This window comes from Podarcis gaigeae (assembly GCF_964106915.1).
Source record: "Podarcis gaigeae genome assembly, chromosome: 2".
Lineage (NCBI taxonomy): Eukaryota > Metazoa > Chordata > Lepidosauria > Squamata > Lacertidae > Podarcis > Podarcis gaigeae.
Genome location: NC_139679.1, coordinates 93,639,384 through 93,656,483, shown reverse-complemented (window position 1 = coordinate 93,656,483; position 17,100 = coordinate 93,639,384). Strand labels below are relative to the sequence as shown.

Below are 17,100 nucleotides of genomic sequence, written 5' to 3'. Positions count from 1 at the left end.
ACACAGGATAGACTTAAGATAGTTTAATGATAATTATGTCATCTCACCGAACCCTGGGAAATGTAGTGCTGTGGAAAAGACTAAATATACTTAATACTGAATCCTTTATACTCGTTAAATTAAAAATCCCAGGATTCTTTTGAGGGAGCTATGGCAACTGTATAATATATTTGTTCCGTAGTTAGGACCAACGTTTCATGACATCCATCTATTGGAAATGGTTTTTTTTTCCCCTCCCCCAGACAGCCTGCACTGTGACAGTATTTATTCAAGCATTTTTCTGCAGCCTTTTATAGTGGAAACCTTCAAGGCAGATAAGGATATCATGATAAAAACAATCAAACAGGAGCATAAGTGCAGCAGCTACAGCTGGAACCTGTTGGTGGCCCAGATCCTCACCCACCTCATCCCACAAGGCCAGCCTTGATAGCTGGGCAGGGCCATTCACCTGTCTGCCGCTTTATGTCACAGTAATGTGACATAAAGCCATTTTCCTTTGCCCATACAAATTTAAATCAAACGATGAGGACAACAGCACAGTGCTGTCAATCAGTCAACTAGTCAACTGGAAGGGCTGGAAGGGCCATGGTAGCTCTTTCAAAGGATCAATGAACCCCCATTTTGGTAGAGCCATGTCTTTTCCTACTCCACACCAAACATCAGGTGTAGGGCAGGCGGGTGCACCTTGGCTCACAGGACCACTAGCCAGGGGTCAGCAGACTTTTTCAGCAGGGGGCCGGCCCACTGTCCCTCAGAGCTTGTGGGGGACTAGACCATATTGGGGGGGGGGATGATGCAAGAGCACAAGCCCCAGTGGCTGCTTACCTGTGTCTTGCAAGTGGCAGGGGCTGGCAGCGGAGGGACGATGAGCAGCGAGTGAAAGGGCTCTGGAGAGGGGCTGCTTAAAATGGTGGCCGCTTGAGCACTGCTGCTGCTGGCACCAACAAAGCCCAGCCCCCTTCCTCCTCTAGGCAGGGCGGGGAGAAGCCAGGAGGAGGGAGGGAGGAGCCGCCGCCGTGTGAGAGAGAGGGAAAGAACGCTCGTGCTGGTGATCCACTTGGCAGTTCCTGAACTGTCCGCGGGCCAGATCCAAAAGGCAATTGGGCCTGATCTGGCCCACGGGCCTTAGTTTACCTACCCATGACTTAGGATTACAAGCAAGAGCTTCCCCACCCCCACCTACAGTATAAAGCAAGAGACAGAATGCTAACAGAAGAGGAGGGAAAGTCCAGAGGGGATTTCATTCAGCACAGACCACGTTACTATCCGAAAAGCCACACACTCCCTGCTGCAGGGCAAACAGAGTGAAATAGCTAAGCAGGATTGTTTGGTGTTCCACAGCTCAGGCACCACAACCAAGAAAGCGGTGTCTCTCCCCCCCCCCAAAAAAAAAAAAAAAATACAGCATACTCTAGATGGCAAGGAATCAGAGCCTCTGGACAGGCAGTTTCATATAGCACGAGAGAGTCCTGAAGACAGTTTGGGACCAGGGAGTGATTTGGGACACCCCTGACTGAAGCACATTCATTTTAGGTTTTGTTGGAATAGCAGGTTGTCTGAGGATCCCACACATATTGAAGAAAGGACTAATTTTATAATACAGTACGATGGCCATATTGAGCCATTTAAGCAAGGAAAGTTCGCTCAGTTTATTCTCACCTTATATAGATTTAAGTTGCTTAATCCTTAATTATCTCATGTTTTTGATCAAGTGTGTTGTGCTTCTGAATATGAACACTGTGGTCCGTACATAAACCTCTTGAAATTCAGAGAAGAAGCCATCTTCCTCTTGCCAGGAGAGAGAATAGGAAACGTGATCATTGTCCATTTAAGAAGACAGCAGTGGTTTATCAGCTGTTCCCTCATGGGAGCAAGATATATTGTTGCTGCACTAAATGCACACTCCATTTAATGAGGACGAGGCCCAATGAGCAGTTTAAATACCAATACATTAGGCTGTTAAATATTTAAAATCCGTAATACTTGAAGTTCTTAACTGAAAGTATATGCATCATTTTGTAGGGAATAATCTTAAATTTTGCTAGGAGTCTGTTAAGAGGAGAATATATTGCAAGGAGCCTGCAAATTCTGCTAATGACTTTATTCCTGCATTTTGAATTTCCTTCTCCCCCACACCCCTCCTTCTTCCAAAAGGAATTTTCTTTGCACATTGCACCATCTGCTGGAGAGGAGAAAAGATCAGTAAATCAAGCTTTTACATCACCTGCTGATAACAGCTAGTGATGAAAAGGCACATGGCCCTTCTAGTCAAATACTATCTTAGAACTTGACTTGAACAGGGGGGGGAAACTAGTTAGAGCTATGATTCTGTTTCTGCTACACATAAAATTATTACTGTCACTACATCATTGAATTTGACTGAAATACATGGCAGTTGACAAAAACTAAGAGATCTGTGATACTTTTAATCTCTCTCCACTTTGGCTTAGCATAAGGCTTCTGAATTTCTTGGGTTGTTGCCAATAGAAACTCACCTCCGAATAAATCAGCTAGGTTTTAAGGTAGCACAAGCATCTATGACCTTCTGCTTCATCTCTCTAACAACCTGTCTTTTGGATTCTGGTGATAGGATTGTATCCCATTTTTTAAAAAAATAACTAGTAAACATTTTATGTAGGTCGAAGCAGAATATTTTAGCAGGTATCTCCAAACCTGGGAGAAGAGCTTTTGCTTGGTCAAGCTGGTGGGGCTTCTTTCACCATGAAGCCATGTGGGAGAGCACATCTGTGGACACTCCTCTTGGGATGCCAGAAACCACTTTCAGGACAGAACATGGCAAAACTGTTATGATCAAAGTTGCATTCCCAAATATAGGAGAACTTGGAAGTATCAGACTCACTCTGTATGGCTCCATGAGAAGGAGAGTTACGACTTTTATCCCTTAAAACTAGTACAGTCGTACCTTGGTTCTTGAACGGAATCCGTTCCAGAAGTCCATTCAACTTCCGAAACTGTTCAGAAACCAAGGCATGGCTTCTGATTGGCTGCAGGAGCTTCCTGCACTCAATCGGAAGCCACGTCAGACATTTGGCTTCCAAAAAAAGTTTGCAAACTGGAACACTCACTTTCAGGTTTGCAGCGTTGGGGAGCCAAAATGTTCAAGTCGCAAGGCGTTCGAAAACCAAGGTACAACTGTACTGAACCAAAATGGTGAGATATACCACCTATGAAATGCAACCACCAGAGGAACTTTACAGAGCCCTTTGTAGCAGAGTCCAAAACTCTTTGAAAGGAAGGACATGAGAATCATAGAACTGTAGAGTCAGAAGGGATCTTGAGGGTCTTCTCGTCCAACCCCCTGCAATGCCAGTGTGGTGTAGTGGTTAAGAGCGGTGGACTTGTAATCTGGGGAACCGGGTTCGCTTCCCCACTCTTCCACATGCAGCTGCTGGGTGTCCTTGGGCCAGTCACACTTCTCTGAAGTCTCTCAGCCCCACTCACCTCACAGAGTGTTTGTTGTGGGGGAGCAAGGGAAAGGAGATTGTGAGCCAAATCCAAACTCCTCCTCCTCCTCTTCTTCTTCTGGAATCTCAACAAAAGCATCCATGATATGTCATATTGGACTAAGCCTCCTTGCAAAGTTTTCGTATTTCTTTTTAGAGGGAGTTGCTATTATTTAACATCATCCACATATATTGTGTAGTGATATTTGCAGAAGACTACCTGATCTCAGACGTACCCAACCACAGGCTAGATGTGTCCTGATTACTAGGGGAAAAGGAAGGACAAGCTGCAGAGACTCTAAAAACTACAAACTAAGACAAGAGCAGGAAAAGTGCATTAAAGGGGAGATGAAAACTGCACCTCTTTAGGACCCCAGAGTGTGTCTGGTGTGTAAACAACTCACTTACCAATCACAGCTCTGTCCAGAAACAATGACAGGTGGAAGCAGCCAAGGTGGCTCATTTCATAGAAATTACTTGCAAGGGTGCATGTACATTTTGCTTCCTAACTTTCTTATCTATGAGGAATAGAAAAAAAATGAAAGCTCAGAGTTTGGGGTGGGGCATGTCCAGGGACACCAATGTAAGCCTATGTGGGCACTCAGCTGGTGAACTCTACTGCAGACATTCCATTTTTAACAATTCAAGAATCTTCACTGCCCCATACACTAAATATGAGCCACTCTCTTGCTTTGAAAGTTTTAAAGCAGGATCAGTTAGAAAGTCACAAATGACATAATTTTAATGTGGCCTCCAAGGTTCTTGGTTCTGCCTTAAGGCAGGTGTTTTACACCCCATTTCTAACCTTTAATAGTAGGGTTTAAAAATAGCAAGGTCGAAACAGTGCAATCTTATACGTGTTTATTTGGGCTTGCTCTTAGGTGTGTGAAGACTGCCATCCTCACAGCACAATCCTCCACATGTGTACTCACAAATAAGTGTGGCTGTGTAAGTGTGTTTAGGACTTCAGTCTCAGTCCATTTTTTAATTTTAAACCATAGGCTTTGCATCTACTATTAAACGTAGGCTGGCAGCAGAGCTTAAAATACAAGACAGAAAATTCCATTATGGACAGGGCTATCACAGAATGTAGAGCTTTAGATCAGAGTCTCTGTTATTGCAAACTATAGCGTTTCAAAAAAACCAAAACATTTTATGATTGTTTCTGGCTGTTGCTGCACAAACAGCCATTTTAGATGTTATATAGTCTTGCTTGTTCGATAAAAATCCTATTTTTGGCAGTCTCATCCCGAAATATTGTTCTAGCTGTCAGTTAAGTAAGTTAGTAAGCAAGTAAGTAAGTAAGTAAGTAAGTAAGTAAATAAGTAAATAAATAAATAAATGGTCTATCCATTACAGAACAAGATAAACTTATCAAAATTGATTTCAGTAAGAATTCAATTGAGAAAGCTCTGAAATGAAAGTATAGTTTGTTTGAGTTGTCTCATATTTCCCTATAATCAATTGTTCCATCTACTGACCATTAGGGAGATGTAATTTGTAAAGTACATCATGCTAGGTAACGCTATAATAACCCACCATTCTGCCTTTGAACTGGCAGATCTATGAAGACTGACCAGCTGTGAAAGCAAGGACTACTAAGTATTCTTGCTGGAGGCACACAGTACAACCTTATTCAGAACTGATTTCATAGAGTGCTGAGGGGTAAAGTTATACTGGAGTGGTTACATTTCAAATTATGGTTCTAAAATGACTTAATTTACTCTGGGGTTGCAAAGCAGGCTGTGACTTTTTTTATTGAACTGTTTGAATGGAAATTCAAGTGCTAGAAGGTTAGGCATTAAAAATAGGTGACTAAATCATGATATTTCAATCTTTGAAATGTTTAATTGAACGTGATGAACATATTGAGGATTATTTCATAGTGAATGTGCATAGGATTGCACTGACATTCATTCATTTAACATAATCCTGAAGCTGCTATCTCGCAAAGTTTCCAGGCCTTGCCTCACAAGCCTCATATTTTTAACTACGGCAAAATGCAATTTGGGGTCCCTATCTGCTACTTTTCCTAAAGGCTTTTTTATTAAAAATGTGTAAGTAGACAGCATCTATCTATAGGAGATAAAAGTGAGTGTCCAAGAGCAGATTTCATTTGCAAAAGCAACTATGCATGTATTTAATCCACTATAAAATATGTAGCTTTAGCCACTATGGTTAATGTTTGATTATCTGTGCGAAAATAAACTCAGAAAAAAAGAGTGCACATCATGGAAATTCATTCTTGCTGAAGGGAACTATAAGTGGTTCAAATTAAATATATATTGTCCAAAGTATCCCAGAGTTGTCATTGTTTGATCTGTTTTAAAAGACTTCTTTGCATACTGAAAACTATTAACTTAAACCTTGAGCTGAAAGGTCTTGTTACCTCTTAATACTTGACGTGAGATATTTTACATGCAGGGTATGTCTTATTGAGGATATTTGAAACTTGTGTTATGTGTGCTTCATAACAGGTCCACCAGGTCCACCCGAAGCTGTGACAATTGATGAAATCACAGACACTACAGCTCAGGTATCCTGGAGGCCAGGAGCAGATAATCGCAGTCCCATTACAACATACGTTGTTCAAGCAAGGACCCCATTTTCTGTGGGATGGCAAGCGGTCAACACAGGTAACTAGACATCTTAGAACATGCAGAATATGACCACTGAAGCTTGCTTTAACCGTTTTCCATGAGCCCATGGGATTTCTGGTTATGGGGAAGAAGCAGTGTTGGTCTGATCCAGTTCTCTTCTTGTGACTGAATGGAACATATCATTAACTCATTTACATCTATATCTATATTTCTTTCTCAATATTTTTTCATCCCAAATTTAGCAAACAGAAAAAAGAGCGGCCAACTAATGGCTTATCTCTAGAGTCTACTTTCTGTCCTTTCCCCCACTTTATTTTGTTTTTAATCCAAATATTTCATTATTCGGTAACCATTGGGCATTCTTACATTCTTGACCTACGCTTTTCTCCCCTAGTGCCCGACGTCATAGATGGAAACACATTTACGGCAACAGTAGTGAGTTTAAACCCGTGGGTTGAGTATGAATTCCGGGTAGTTGCCGCCAGCCTTATTGGGATTGGAGAGCCAAGCAAACCATCAGAGAAACGGAGAACTGAAGAGGCTCGTAAGTAGAAGCTGAAATGCTGCATTTGGCATTTCAATCAGTCTTTGACACTTCCATTAAATAACTACATTTACTTGGTCAAAATTGTCTGTGTAAGAAGGCAATGCATTTAACTGAGCAAACTTTATTTTTAGCAGTTTACTACTGCTGTGTCCACACCTCCTCATGCTCATAACAGGAGGCATGGAGGTACAGTGTTTCCTTTTTGACACCTTATAGCGCATATATCCCAGCCTTCCCAAGCTGAAGGCCCTCCTGAGGTTTTGGACTAGAACTTCCATCACCCCCAATTACTGCCTTGCTGACTGAGGCAAGAGCTTGAAATCACCCTTGGAGGGGGGGGGGAATCATGGGAACTGTAGTTTCCCCATCATAGATATACTTTCCAGCATCCTCAATAAGATACCGTTCATTATTCCAAGTTGGTATAAGGCGATTAATCTCTAAACTTATTGTAAACATCAAAAAAAGGTAGTGTTTGCCAAAAGGCATCAGTGACATAAATGAGATCCTGTGTGGTTATATAATAAAAGAGTGTTGCTCACGTAAGTGCTAGGGCTTCATTTTTATGAAAACACCCTACACCCCCCCCCCCAATTTGGATGGAATCAAAATTTAATCTGCCCATTCATTGGGAGCTTTAAAGACTCTCAAGTTATATTAAAAGCCATCATTTGTTTGAACCGATGAGAAAAGCTTTTATTGCTAACGTTGTATATTCCTTATTATGTGGTGCAGCAATCTGGGGTGGCTCTAGTAACAAATGGAATATAATGCAAAACAGAGTCCCTGTGGAATGTCCCATGCTACACTTGCAGTATTACTTTAGGTTGAAAACAGCTATTGTGAGTGAAACACCTTTTGTCTGTGCAAAAGACCTTCCTCTCCCTCTCTTCCCCCTGTGCCCCCCACCCCATCCCCACAAAAGATATGCTTTGTAGGGTGGGAGGGACAAAGGTCCTATCAAACAATTTCAATACCATGTAATCTTCCATGGTACAACTATTATTTTTAAAAAAATAATAGAATTTATATACCATTTGATTGCAGAAAAAACACTCAAGTGTTGACATGAAAAAAGGATAATAATGTCTACAGTGTTGTTTTAGAATCGAATGTAAAGAATGGGTACTAGTTGTTGCCTGTACGACCTTAAATTCTCTAATATCTGCAAGGGAAGTCAAAGACATATAAAATATCCAGTTCATTAAATTAGCTACTGTTGACTCAGCCTTATTGTCTGCTTGCATATTTACCAAAATCTGTAGACCTAAGTTAGTAGCAATCAGTTTTATGATTATAAATAAATGAAATGTGTTATAGGGGAAATAATTTTTAAAACTATTTGCAACAGGTAATTGGCTCATAAATATGCTGTTTGGCCATCTCATTTTCAAAATTATGTATTACGTGCTCTCAAAGTGCATCATAAAAACCTGCTGCAAAGCATTTTAATCAATATTCTGATGAATGCTTCTCTTTTACATTGCAACGTAGACATTAAGATATTTAGAATTCCCTCCCCTCTCCATTTTATAAAATGGTACTTCCAAAAGAAATTTGCTTTGAAATCTCAGTGACAGAATAGTTAAGAGTGACAGCACATAAATGAAATGTTACATAAAGATGGCAAACTCATCTTATTAAAGGTGAAAAATTATTTTTTAAAATGTTCAAAAATGGAGAAAAAAACATCTGGCAACAACAGGTTATCTAAAAAAACAGTGGTACATTGGTTCTCAAACTTAATCCATTCTGGAAATCCGTTCCAAAACCAAGGCATGCTTTTCCATAGAAAGTAATGCAAAATGGATTAATCTGTTCCAGACTCTTAAAAGCAACCCCTAAAACAGCAATTTAACATGTATTTTACTATCTAATGAGACCACTGATCCATAAAATGAAAGCAATAATGTACTACAGTCGCATAATCAATCAATCAATCAGTATTACTGGGTTCCACACAGTCACAAAAACAAACAAAAAAAGAGCCGCAAAAAGGCAAAACAAACAGACCAAACCATAACACTCAGAACGGAATCGTAACACTCAGAGCACATTCGGCTTCCAAAAAAATGTTTGCAAACCGGAACACTAACTTCTGGCTTTGTAGTGTTTGGGTTCCAAGTTGTTTGAGTACCAAGACGTTTGAGAACCAAGGTACCACTGTATTTTCAATTTCTCCTGAAAACCCAGAAATTGTTTTTGTTTTAAATCTTTGCTAAAAGCGTAGACACCAATATATCTTCCCTGTATAAACACCAAACAAGCTATCCTTACCTTGTAATAGTCACTTTTCTCCCCTTTTCTATAGTTCCTGAAGTCACTCCAGCTAATGTCAGTGGAGGTGGTGGTACCAAGTCTGAGTTGGTCATAACCTGGGAGGTAAGTGAGCTGTGAATTCACGGGGCAAGAAAGGGGAGGGAAATGAACTGTTTCCCTTTTTGTGCCAAACCTACCAGAGACTGACTTGAGGGTGTTGAATCAGGCAGCATTTTGCGAAGGGACGTAGTATTGTTATAAATAATACGCCAGTCCTGTCTGCCTCCACTCCAAATTTCAAGAGGGAAAGAAGATCTCTGAATGGGTTGCAGGGCTGAAACATGGCAAGAAAGGAGAAGCCCAGGGCAGAGATAGCACACCCTTGCTACATACCCAAACTGGTTTTGGAATTGTTCTCTCTTCCCAGTGTAAAACGTAAGAAGAGGTTTTAGAAGAAGGGAATGGGTTAGGGTTCTCCAACAAAGAATTCTCACCAAATTATAATTTCTTTGGGAAGAGAAAGCATGCATAATATACGTTTGCCTTACCTGCTTAGCAATTTCAAACAGACCCTGTGGGTTACAGTCAGGAAAAGTACTCTCATTTCTGATTTGCATTTTCCACATCCTTACAGAAGGAAAAATGCATGGATTGCTTGACAAGCAGGTTGTTGCTTCTGAGATGTACTAGAAGGCAATATATTTGTTTTCCAATACTTGTGTCGTTCCTTAATGTGCTGAAGTTCACCTTTCTTGGAATTAATTAGTTTTGCTCCATGCCTTCAACAAAAACAATGTTAAAAAATGTACAGTGTCTAAAGTATAACCCATAATTTTCAAGAAGTATAAATCGGAGATATTTAAGACCTGACTGTAGGTGCACAAAAATCTCCCCCTCCGTGAGAACCCATAAGAATGGAGAAAACCATGTTGCTCTTCCAATTCAAATATAACACTTGAGCACATGCTAATCCAATTGGTTTCAGCCAAACTTGAGAACGTGCTTAAGTGGCGTTCTGAATACAGACATTTCCTAGAATGCGGTTTTTCATTTCTTTAGCTTCCTTGCTAAAGCTTAAAATATGCAAGACTAGATAATTGCAATATGTGCACCAGTGACCTGGTGGTGATGTGACTGGTTCTGACATCAGACAGCATTTGCCTGCTAGTCTGCATCCCACTTCAACATGCACTCCCTGCCACATAGAAGTTCACAGCATACTTAAAGTAGGTTGTGCCCTTTTGCTTCAAAACTAGCTACTCACTGCATCTGGTAAGGTAGGAACAGACACAAGGGAACAGAGAGGGACATTGGTAAAAGTCATGGAGTCTTTGTGGTGTAGTAATCTCAACCGCTTTAAAATCATTGCATTTACTGCCTCTAACAAAAGAGGAACTGGGGGTTATGAAATGCTTCAATTGTAGTTTTCAAACTCAAATGGGTTCTGCCATCTACGAAGCTTCACTCCAGTTATATTAATGCATTGTGATTTTATAATTTTATGTTGTAGACTTATGTTGTGTGATTTTGAAGAATGTCTTACTTCTGCCCCCTGTTGTTCATTGTGAAGGCCTTTGGGTATATACAATACTATAGATTGAATTGACTATTTACATGATTAGTTAATAGCGGACATCCGAGTGAGGCAATTGGTCCATTTTTATGAGTCTTTGCGTGTGGTACAGTTAAGTTGTGAACATTCTATTGTATACCCAGTTTGGGCAATATCCCATGCAACTGAAAGTGCCAGTGTGGATTTAAAACTGTGGTTCCTATAGAATACAAAGGGGTAGGACTGGAAAACTTAAGACACTTGCTTTTCTTAACTGCGACACTAGGGTTTTTAAGAAGTCGGAAACTCTCTGTAATCTCTGCAAAGAAGCTTTTATTATATGCTTGTACACCACATTCCTACACTGATTTCCCCTGAGTTGTTAAAACCCATTTCCTTTCCCACTACACAAATACCAGAGCATCTCACTCATAACATGTTTATGACTCAGATCTAAAGGAAGTGGCAAACACAGCTTATAAAGTGGCTTCTTCTTTATTAGTGAAGACGGTGGGAGCAAAAACAGAAAGTAAATCTCCAGATGGATGTGTAATTCTGTCCTTATTTGGATTTAAGTCCATTTAGATAAATTCAGATTCTAAGAGCTGCCTTGCAGATGGCATTTACATGCTTCAGCTTTGATTATTAGCTGTCCATAATATCTAGGCTGCAGTTGGTTCTTCTTCTTATGCTATTTTTAATAAGTCATGTTTTCATAGGCGCAAATAGACCATAAAAACCACATCAGATAGCTGGAACAAATTAGCACAGAAACATAAAATGCTTTTCAAGTTGAGTGTTTAATTTCCTCTGCCAGAGAGTGTATTTCCAAATTGCACTATATGGATCCGTTAAATTTCTTGGAGACCATTTTTATTGTGCCTCTTTGTAAATCCATTCTACACATTGGGCTGTTCCCATTATTTCTTTTCTTGATGTAGACAGTGCCTGAAGAGTTACAAAATGGAGGTGGGTTTGGTTACGTGGTTGCCTTCCGTCCAGTTGGGACAATAAGTTGGATGCAGACGGTAGTGGTTTCTCCCGATGCCTCCAGATACGTGTTCCGGAATGAGAGTTTACCACCGTTTTCTCCATATGAAGTCAAAGTGGGGGTGTACAACAACAAAGGAGAAGGTTCTTTCAGCCCCGTCACAATTGTTTATTCAGCTGATGAAGGTAAAGTCCAGCCTAGTAATCTATTGCATGTGACAAGTTGGCCATTTACAGAAGGCATCTATATATTATTGGCACATTCTACTGATGTCCAGGTCTGCTTACAATAAATAAGCATGTGTCCAGTTTTGGAATATATTCTCCTCTAAATTAGTAATAATCATATTAACAGTAATATTGTGCATCAAGAAGAATTAGGTCATTCATTTAAGTTGCCATTTATGTCTAAACGCTTTGCAAACTTAATTTCTAATTTTGATGTTTATTGGCACTGTGCAATTTTATTCATTCATTCATTTGTCCATTCAAGAATTTATACCCAGCTCTTCAGCTGGAAAGGATTACAGAATGGTTTAAGGATATATAAACACAACATACCCTGCCACGAGGTTTACAGTCTAAAAATACATGACATAAAAGGAGAGGGGGAAATGCATGACATTAAAGAGCGAAATGAGAAAACTCGGGCTCAATTCTTGATGCTATAAGGTTTTTATAATGACCAGCTTGCATAGCAACAAGCTGCTCACAATCAACCCAGCCTTCCTGGAAAGGTCCCTAATGCAGCCAGAAATTGCTGACCTTATAGGGAGCCTTTGCCTTCTGGAGCCTAGCTTGGATCTTCCAGCTTCTTGCCGCTCTCGTGGCAGCAGGTAGGCTCACATGTTGATGCTCTCAGCCTGAGAGCAGTGGTCCTCCTGCTGCCTTTTGTTAGAAGCATTTGGCACTAAAATCTCCAGGAGGGAGAAGATCCTGGCCTAGCAGGGAGTGGAGAGGACTGTCCCTTCTTGTCTGCTGTGTCATTTCTTCCTCACAGGGTAGTTGGGGCTCTTATCAGGATTGCGGTATGTCCAGTACCAGGGCTTTGATCTTGAGTTTAACTCTACTCCGAGATTATACTAGGGATGCAATAACACATCTTATTTGTTTGCAATACATAACAAGGAATTTGATAGTTTCCATTACATGTATGTCTTCTCTGAAGGAATGTACTAATATTTAGCAGAAATGAATACAGTGGGACCTTGGTTTAAGAACAGTCCTGTTTACGAATGATTTGGTTTACGAACTCCGCAAAACTGGAAGTAGTGTCCCAGTTTGCGAACTTTACCTCAGTCTAAGAATGGAATGCGCTGGATTATGGAGAAAGCTAGAGAGTTCCAGAAAGAAATCTACTTCTGCTTCATTGACTATGCAAAAGCCTTTGACTGTGTCGACCACAGCAAACTATGACAAGTTCTTAAAGAAATAGGAGTGCCTGATCACCTCATCTGTCTCCTGAGAAATCTCTATGAGGGACAAGAAGCTACATTTAGAACTGGATATGGAACAACTGATTGGTTCAAAATTGGGAAAGAAGTACAACAAGGCTGTATATTGTCTTCTTGCTTATTTAACTTATATGCAGAATTCATCATGCGAAAGGCTGGGCTGGATGAATCCCAAGCCGGAATTAAGATTGCCAGAAGAAATATCAACAGCCTCAGATATGCAGATGACACAACCTTGATGGCAGAAAGTGAGGAGGAATTAAAGACCCTTTTAATGAGGGTGAAAGAAGAGAGTGCAAAATATGGTCTGAAGCTTAACATCAAAAAAACGAAGATCATGGCCACTGGGCCCATCACCTCCTGGCAAATAGAAGGGGAAGAAATGGAGGCAGTGAGAGATTTTACTTTCTTGGGCTCCATGATCACTGCAGATGGTGACAGCAGCCACGAAATTAAAAGATGCCTGCTTTTTGGGAGAAAAGCAATGACAAACCTAGACAGCATCTTAAAAAGCAGAGACATCACCTTGCCAACAAAGGTCCGTATAGTTAAAGCCATGGTTTTCCCAGTAGTGATGTTTGGAAGTGAGAGCTGGACCATCAAGAAGGCTGATCGCCGAAGAATTGATGCTTTTGAATTATGGTGCTGGAGGAGACTCTTGAAAGTCCCATGGACTGCAAGAAGATCAAACCTATCCATTCTTAAGGAAATCAGCCCTGAGTGCTCACTGGAAGGACAGATCCTGAAGCTGAGACTCCAATACTTTGGCCACCTCATGAGAAGAGAAGACTCACTGGAAAAGACCCTGATGTTGGGAAAGGTGGAGGGCACAATGAGAAGGGGACGACAGAGGACGAGATGGTTGGACAGTGTTCTCGAAGCTACCAGCATGAGTTTGACCAAACTGCGGGAGGCAGTGGAAGACAAGAGTGCCTGGCGTGCTGTGGTCCATGGGGTCACGAAGAGTCGGACACGACTAAACGAGGAGGAGGAGGAGAATGGAATCTGAATGATGGAAATGCAGTGGGAGGCCTCATTAGGGAAAGCGTGCTTCGGTTTAAGAGCGGTTTCTATTTCAGAACGGATTAAGTTTGTAAACCGAGGTACCACTGTATCCTCCAATTGGAAACTGCTCTGATTTATCTTAAATGTTATCAGTACATGGCACACTGAATAAATTTAGGAAAGAAATCTTTTCATGAATTATTTGTTGCAGAATTGATATTCCACACAAAAGGGCCAAAGCTCAGTTGTAGAGCATGACATTTACAGGTTTCATATATGCAAAGACCCAAATCCAACCACTGCTATCTCAAATTAAATGGCCTTGGGTTATAATGCTTAGGAAAGGCCTTTGCTTAAGATGCTGGAGAGCTGCTGCCAGGCAGGTTTGAAAATGTGGAGCTTAACAGGCTTATACAGTCATCAGTTGCTGGCCCTCTTATAACTTCCACATGCAGACAATTCTTCAGGGCAGAGGCTACATGCATACAAGCTGTGCGCACACTTTATGTTGCATCTATCCCACACAATTGTGGGATAGATTGTGCAGACTGGGCACAGGCTGCCTCTGGGCACATAGAACTACCAACTCAGGTCTGCCACCACAATCCTGGCTCTCCCTTCACCTACTGATTATACACAATCCTTTTAACAGCTGAATCTGGTCTCCATAACAGGTATGCTGGCGTGGGGGACCTAATTAGGCCTGTCATGCCGCCCCATTTGACCCGAGAGGCCGTTTCAGCCAGGGGTGGGGCAGCTAAGGGCAGGGCTCAGCCAAAAGGATGCTTGCAGGCACCACCAATCAGTGGTGCCTGCAAAACCCCTTCCAAAGTGCAAGGCAAGATAGCACTTCTCAAAGCTCTGTTCTCCACAGCAGTTTGAATGGTGCTTGTGAAGATCTGAGAACAACTGTCAGCTTTTCAAAAGCCCCGTTAAAAGCACTGCAGAAAATCGGAGGCCAAAAGGTTGCATGATGTCCAGTGATTGACAGGTGAGCAGCCTACTTACCTGTCAAACGTAGCCCAGGAGGGGTGAGGAGATAATGCTCTGGCCCACTTGGCTACAAAGGTTCCTCACCCCAATGTGTAGAGACACCTGCAAGCTACCCTATGCTACCTTATTCCTGGGCTGTTCTTCTTCAGCTCCTCCCTTCATACAAACCTAGGGATGCTCGAGACATAATCATCACACTCTGGTTCACTGCCTGTTCCTTCTGGAGAACAGGAAATAATATCTCTTCATGATATTATTATGTCATATGCTGAGTATCACTTTGTATTGCTGCGGGGTTGGGGGGTGGGGGAGATGGAGGAGTCTTCCAACGTCCTGTTTATTGAGCATTCACTCCAACTTGCCAGCAAAGAATTTGCACAGAGTTATTACAACATCATTGTTAGTTGACCGTCCATTCTGCTTTGTTTATGGGGAGGCTATGTGGCACAATTATCCCATACTTTACAGTGCATTTTTCCAGCACCACAAAAAATTGAGGGGCTTTATTTTATTTTTTATTTTATTTTATTTTATCTTATTGCACAAGAGCCCAAATCCACGTTATTTCTTCAACCTATCAAAAACATGCATTCCTGCAAAATAGTGAAATTCTGATGCTAGTCATTGGCCTGTTGTTTTGTTAGCAGACCAACATCTGTAGTAATGTCTAATTTATATCTGAGGGTGAGATATAGTGACTTGCCTTAAGGCATCCACAGAGTCAAAGCTGACTTTATCCATTGGTTAGGTAGGATGAAAAATAGCTATGACTACAAAGGTGAATCTACATCTAACCACTGTTTCTTCTTTTTAGAACCCACCAGAGCTCCAACCCATGTCTTTGCCAAAAGCCTTTCTGCTTCAGAAGTACAAGTATTTTGGACCTTGCTCCCAGAGACCCAGAGCAAAGGAAGAATACAGGGCTACGAGGTAAGAACGTAAGGGACATAATTAGCCTGAAACAATCCTTGTTTAGTCTGAAACAGTATTATGTGCACAAATACTTTGTTTTAAACTGAAAATCTCCCTTCCCTCCCCCCCTCTTAATGCACTTAAGCGTATGCTAATCCACTTGGTATCAATGAGCAGTAATAAAACGTGATTGTCAGTCTTAGTGCGTTGCAATGCAAGGTGGAAGCCCTCATGCAGGCCTTAGGTTTCTGCAAATTCCATGAACTATCAGCTATTTGGATTTGAGAAGAGTTTGGATTTGATATCCCGCCTTTCACTCCCTTTAAGGAGTCTCAAAGCGGCTAACATTCTCCTTTCCCCTCCTCCTCCTCCCCCAACAAACACTCTGTGAGGTGAGTGAGGCTGAGAGACTTCAGAGAAGTGTGACTAGCCCAAGGTCACCCAGCAGCTGCATGTGGAGGAGCGGGGAAGTGAACCTGGTTCACCAGATTACGAGTCCACCACTCTTAACCACTACACCACACTGGCTCTCCACCATATTTGCTCCACCATATAGTAAAAAATACACAACACGCAGCCACAGTGCAAGCCTAAATGCCCGTTTATTGTGCATATTATATTTTAGATGTCTTTCTTCTTTGATACAAGATTTAAAGTCATAGAACTAGAAATAAAAATAGGGAAATGCTCCTGTTAGGGAACCCCTCCTTTGGACCTGTGAAGAACACAACATTCTATGATCAGTGTAGTTAAGTGGAATGTTAAAACCTGCGGGTATAGGGCAGTATATAAATGTCATAAACTATTATTATCATTATCATTATTATTAAGGGCTATAAACATGCCCATCAGTGAGACTACTGCAGTGGTCAGATGTGCTGACTGCTGGTTTCACGCATGGAAGGGTTATCTTGAAACAGTGCAGCCTCTTGAAATAAAGGCAATGGCAGGATTTATGGAGAACTGCTAAAGCAAAAATCCAGACAAAGATACTGTAAACTCTTCCAAGAACGAAGTTGTGTCGATTCTTTTTTCTGTAGTAAAGGTTTTATGATATCAAGGCCTTTACGTCATTTCACACACAAACAACAACAACACGGGAATGTGGCACCCCTGTTTCAGATAAAAAAACCTAGGCCTTCAGTTTACCACTAGCTTCGATCAATGCAGCTTTGGATCGATATCAACCACAAGATGCCATGTGACTGTGGCAGATTAGAGCCCTCCATCTGGGCAGAACCTTAAATAATTGAGCTATGGCATTTGATTGGCCCAAAGCAGGATTGGCTCAATGAGAGATCTACTATTTACATGGGAAACCAAT

General features: G+C 41.3%; 1 protein-coding gene across 13 annotated transcripts in view; it reads left to right on the top strand.

Annotated features, from left to right (window-relative positions):
- LOC310837225 (contactin-4) overlaps positions 1-17,100 on the top strand; it is a 509,134-nt gene that overhangs the window by 485,630 nt on the left and 6,404 nt on the right. For all 13 annotated transcript variants that reach the window (XM_083723375.1, XM_083723377.1, XM_083723366.1 and 10 more), the window contains 5 exons: positions 5,942-6,100; positions 6,459-6,608; positions 8,923-8,993; positions 11,364-11,598; positions 15,679-15,794. In XM_083723375.1, the coding sequence (XP_083579501.1) occupies positions 5,942-6,100; positions 6,459-6,608; positions 8,923-8,993; positions 11,364-11,598; positions 15,679-15,794 (731 nt within the window). The remainder of the gene's footprint in view (positions 1-5,941; positions 6,101-6,458; positions 6,609-8,922; positions 8,994-11,363; positions 11,599-15,678; positions 15,795-17,100) is intronic.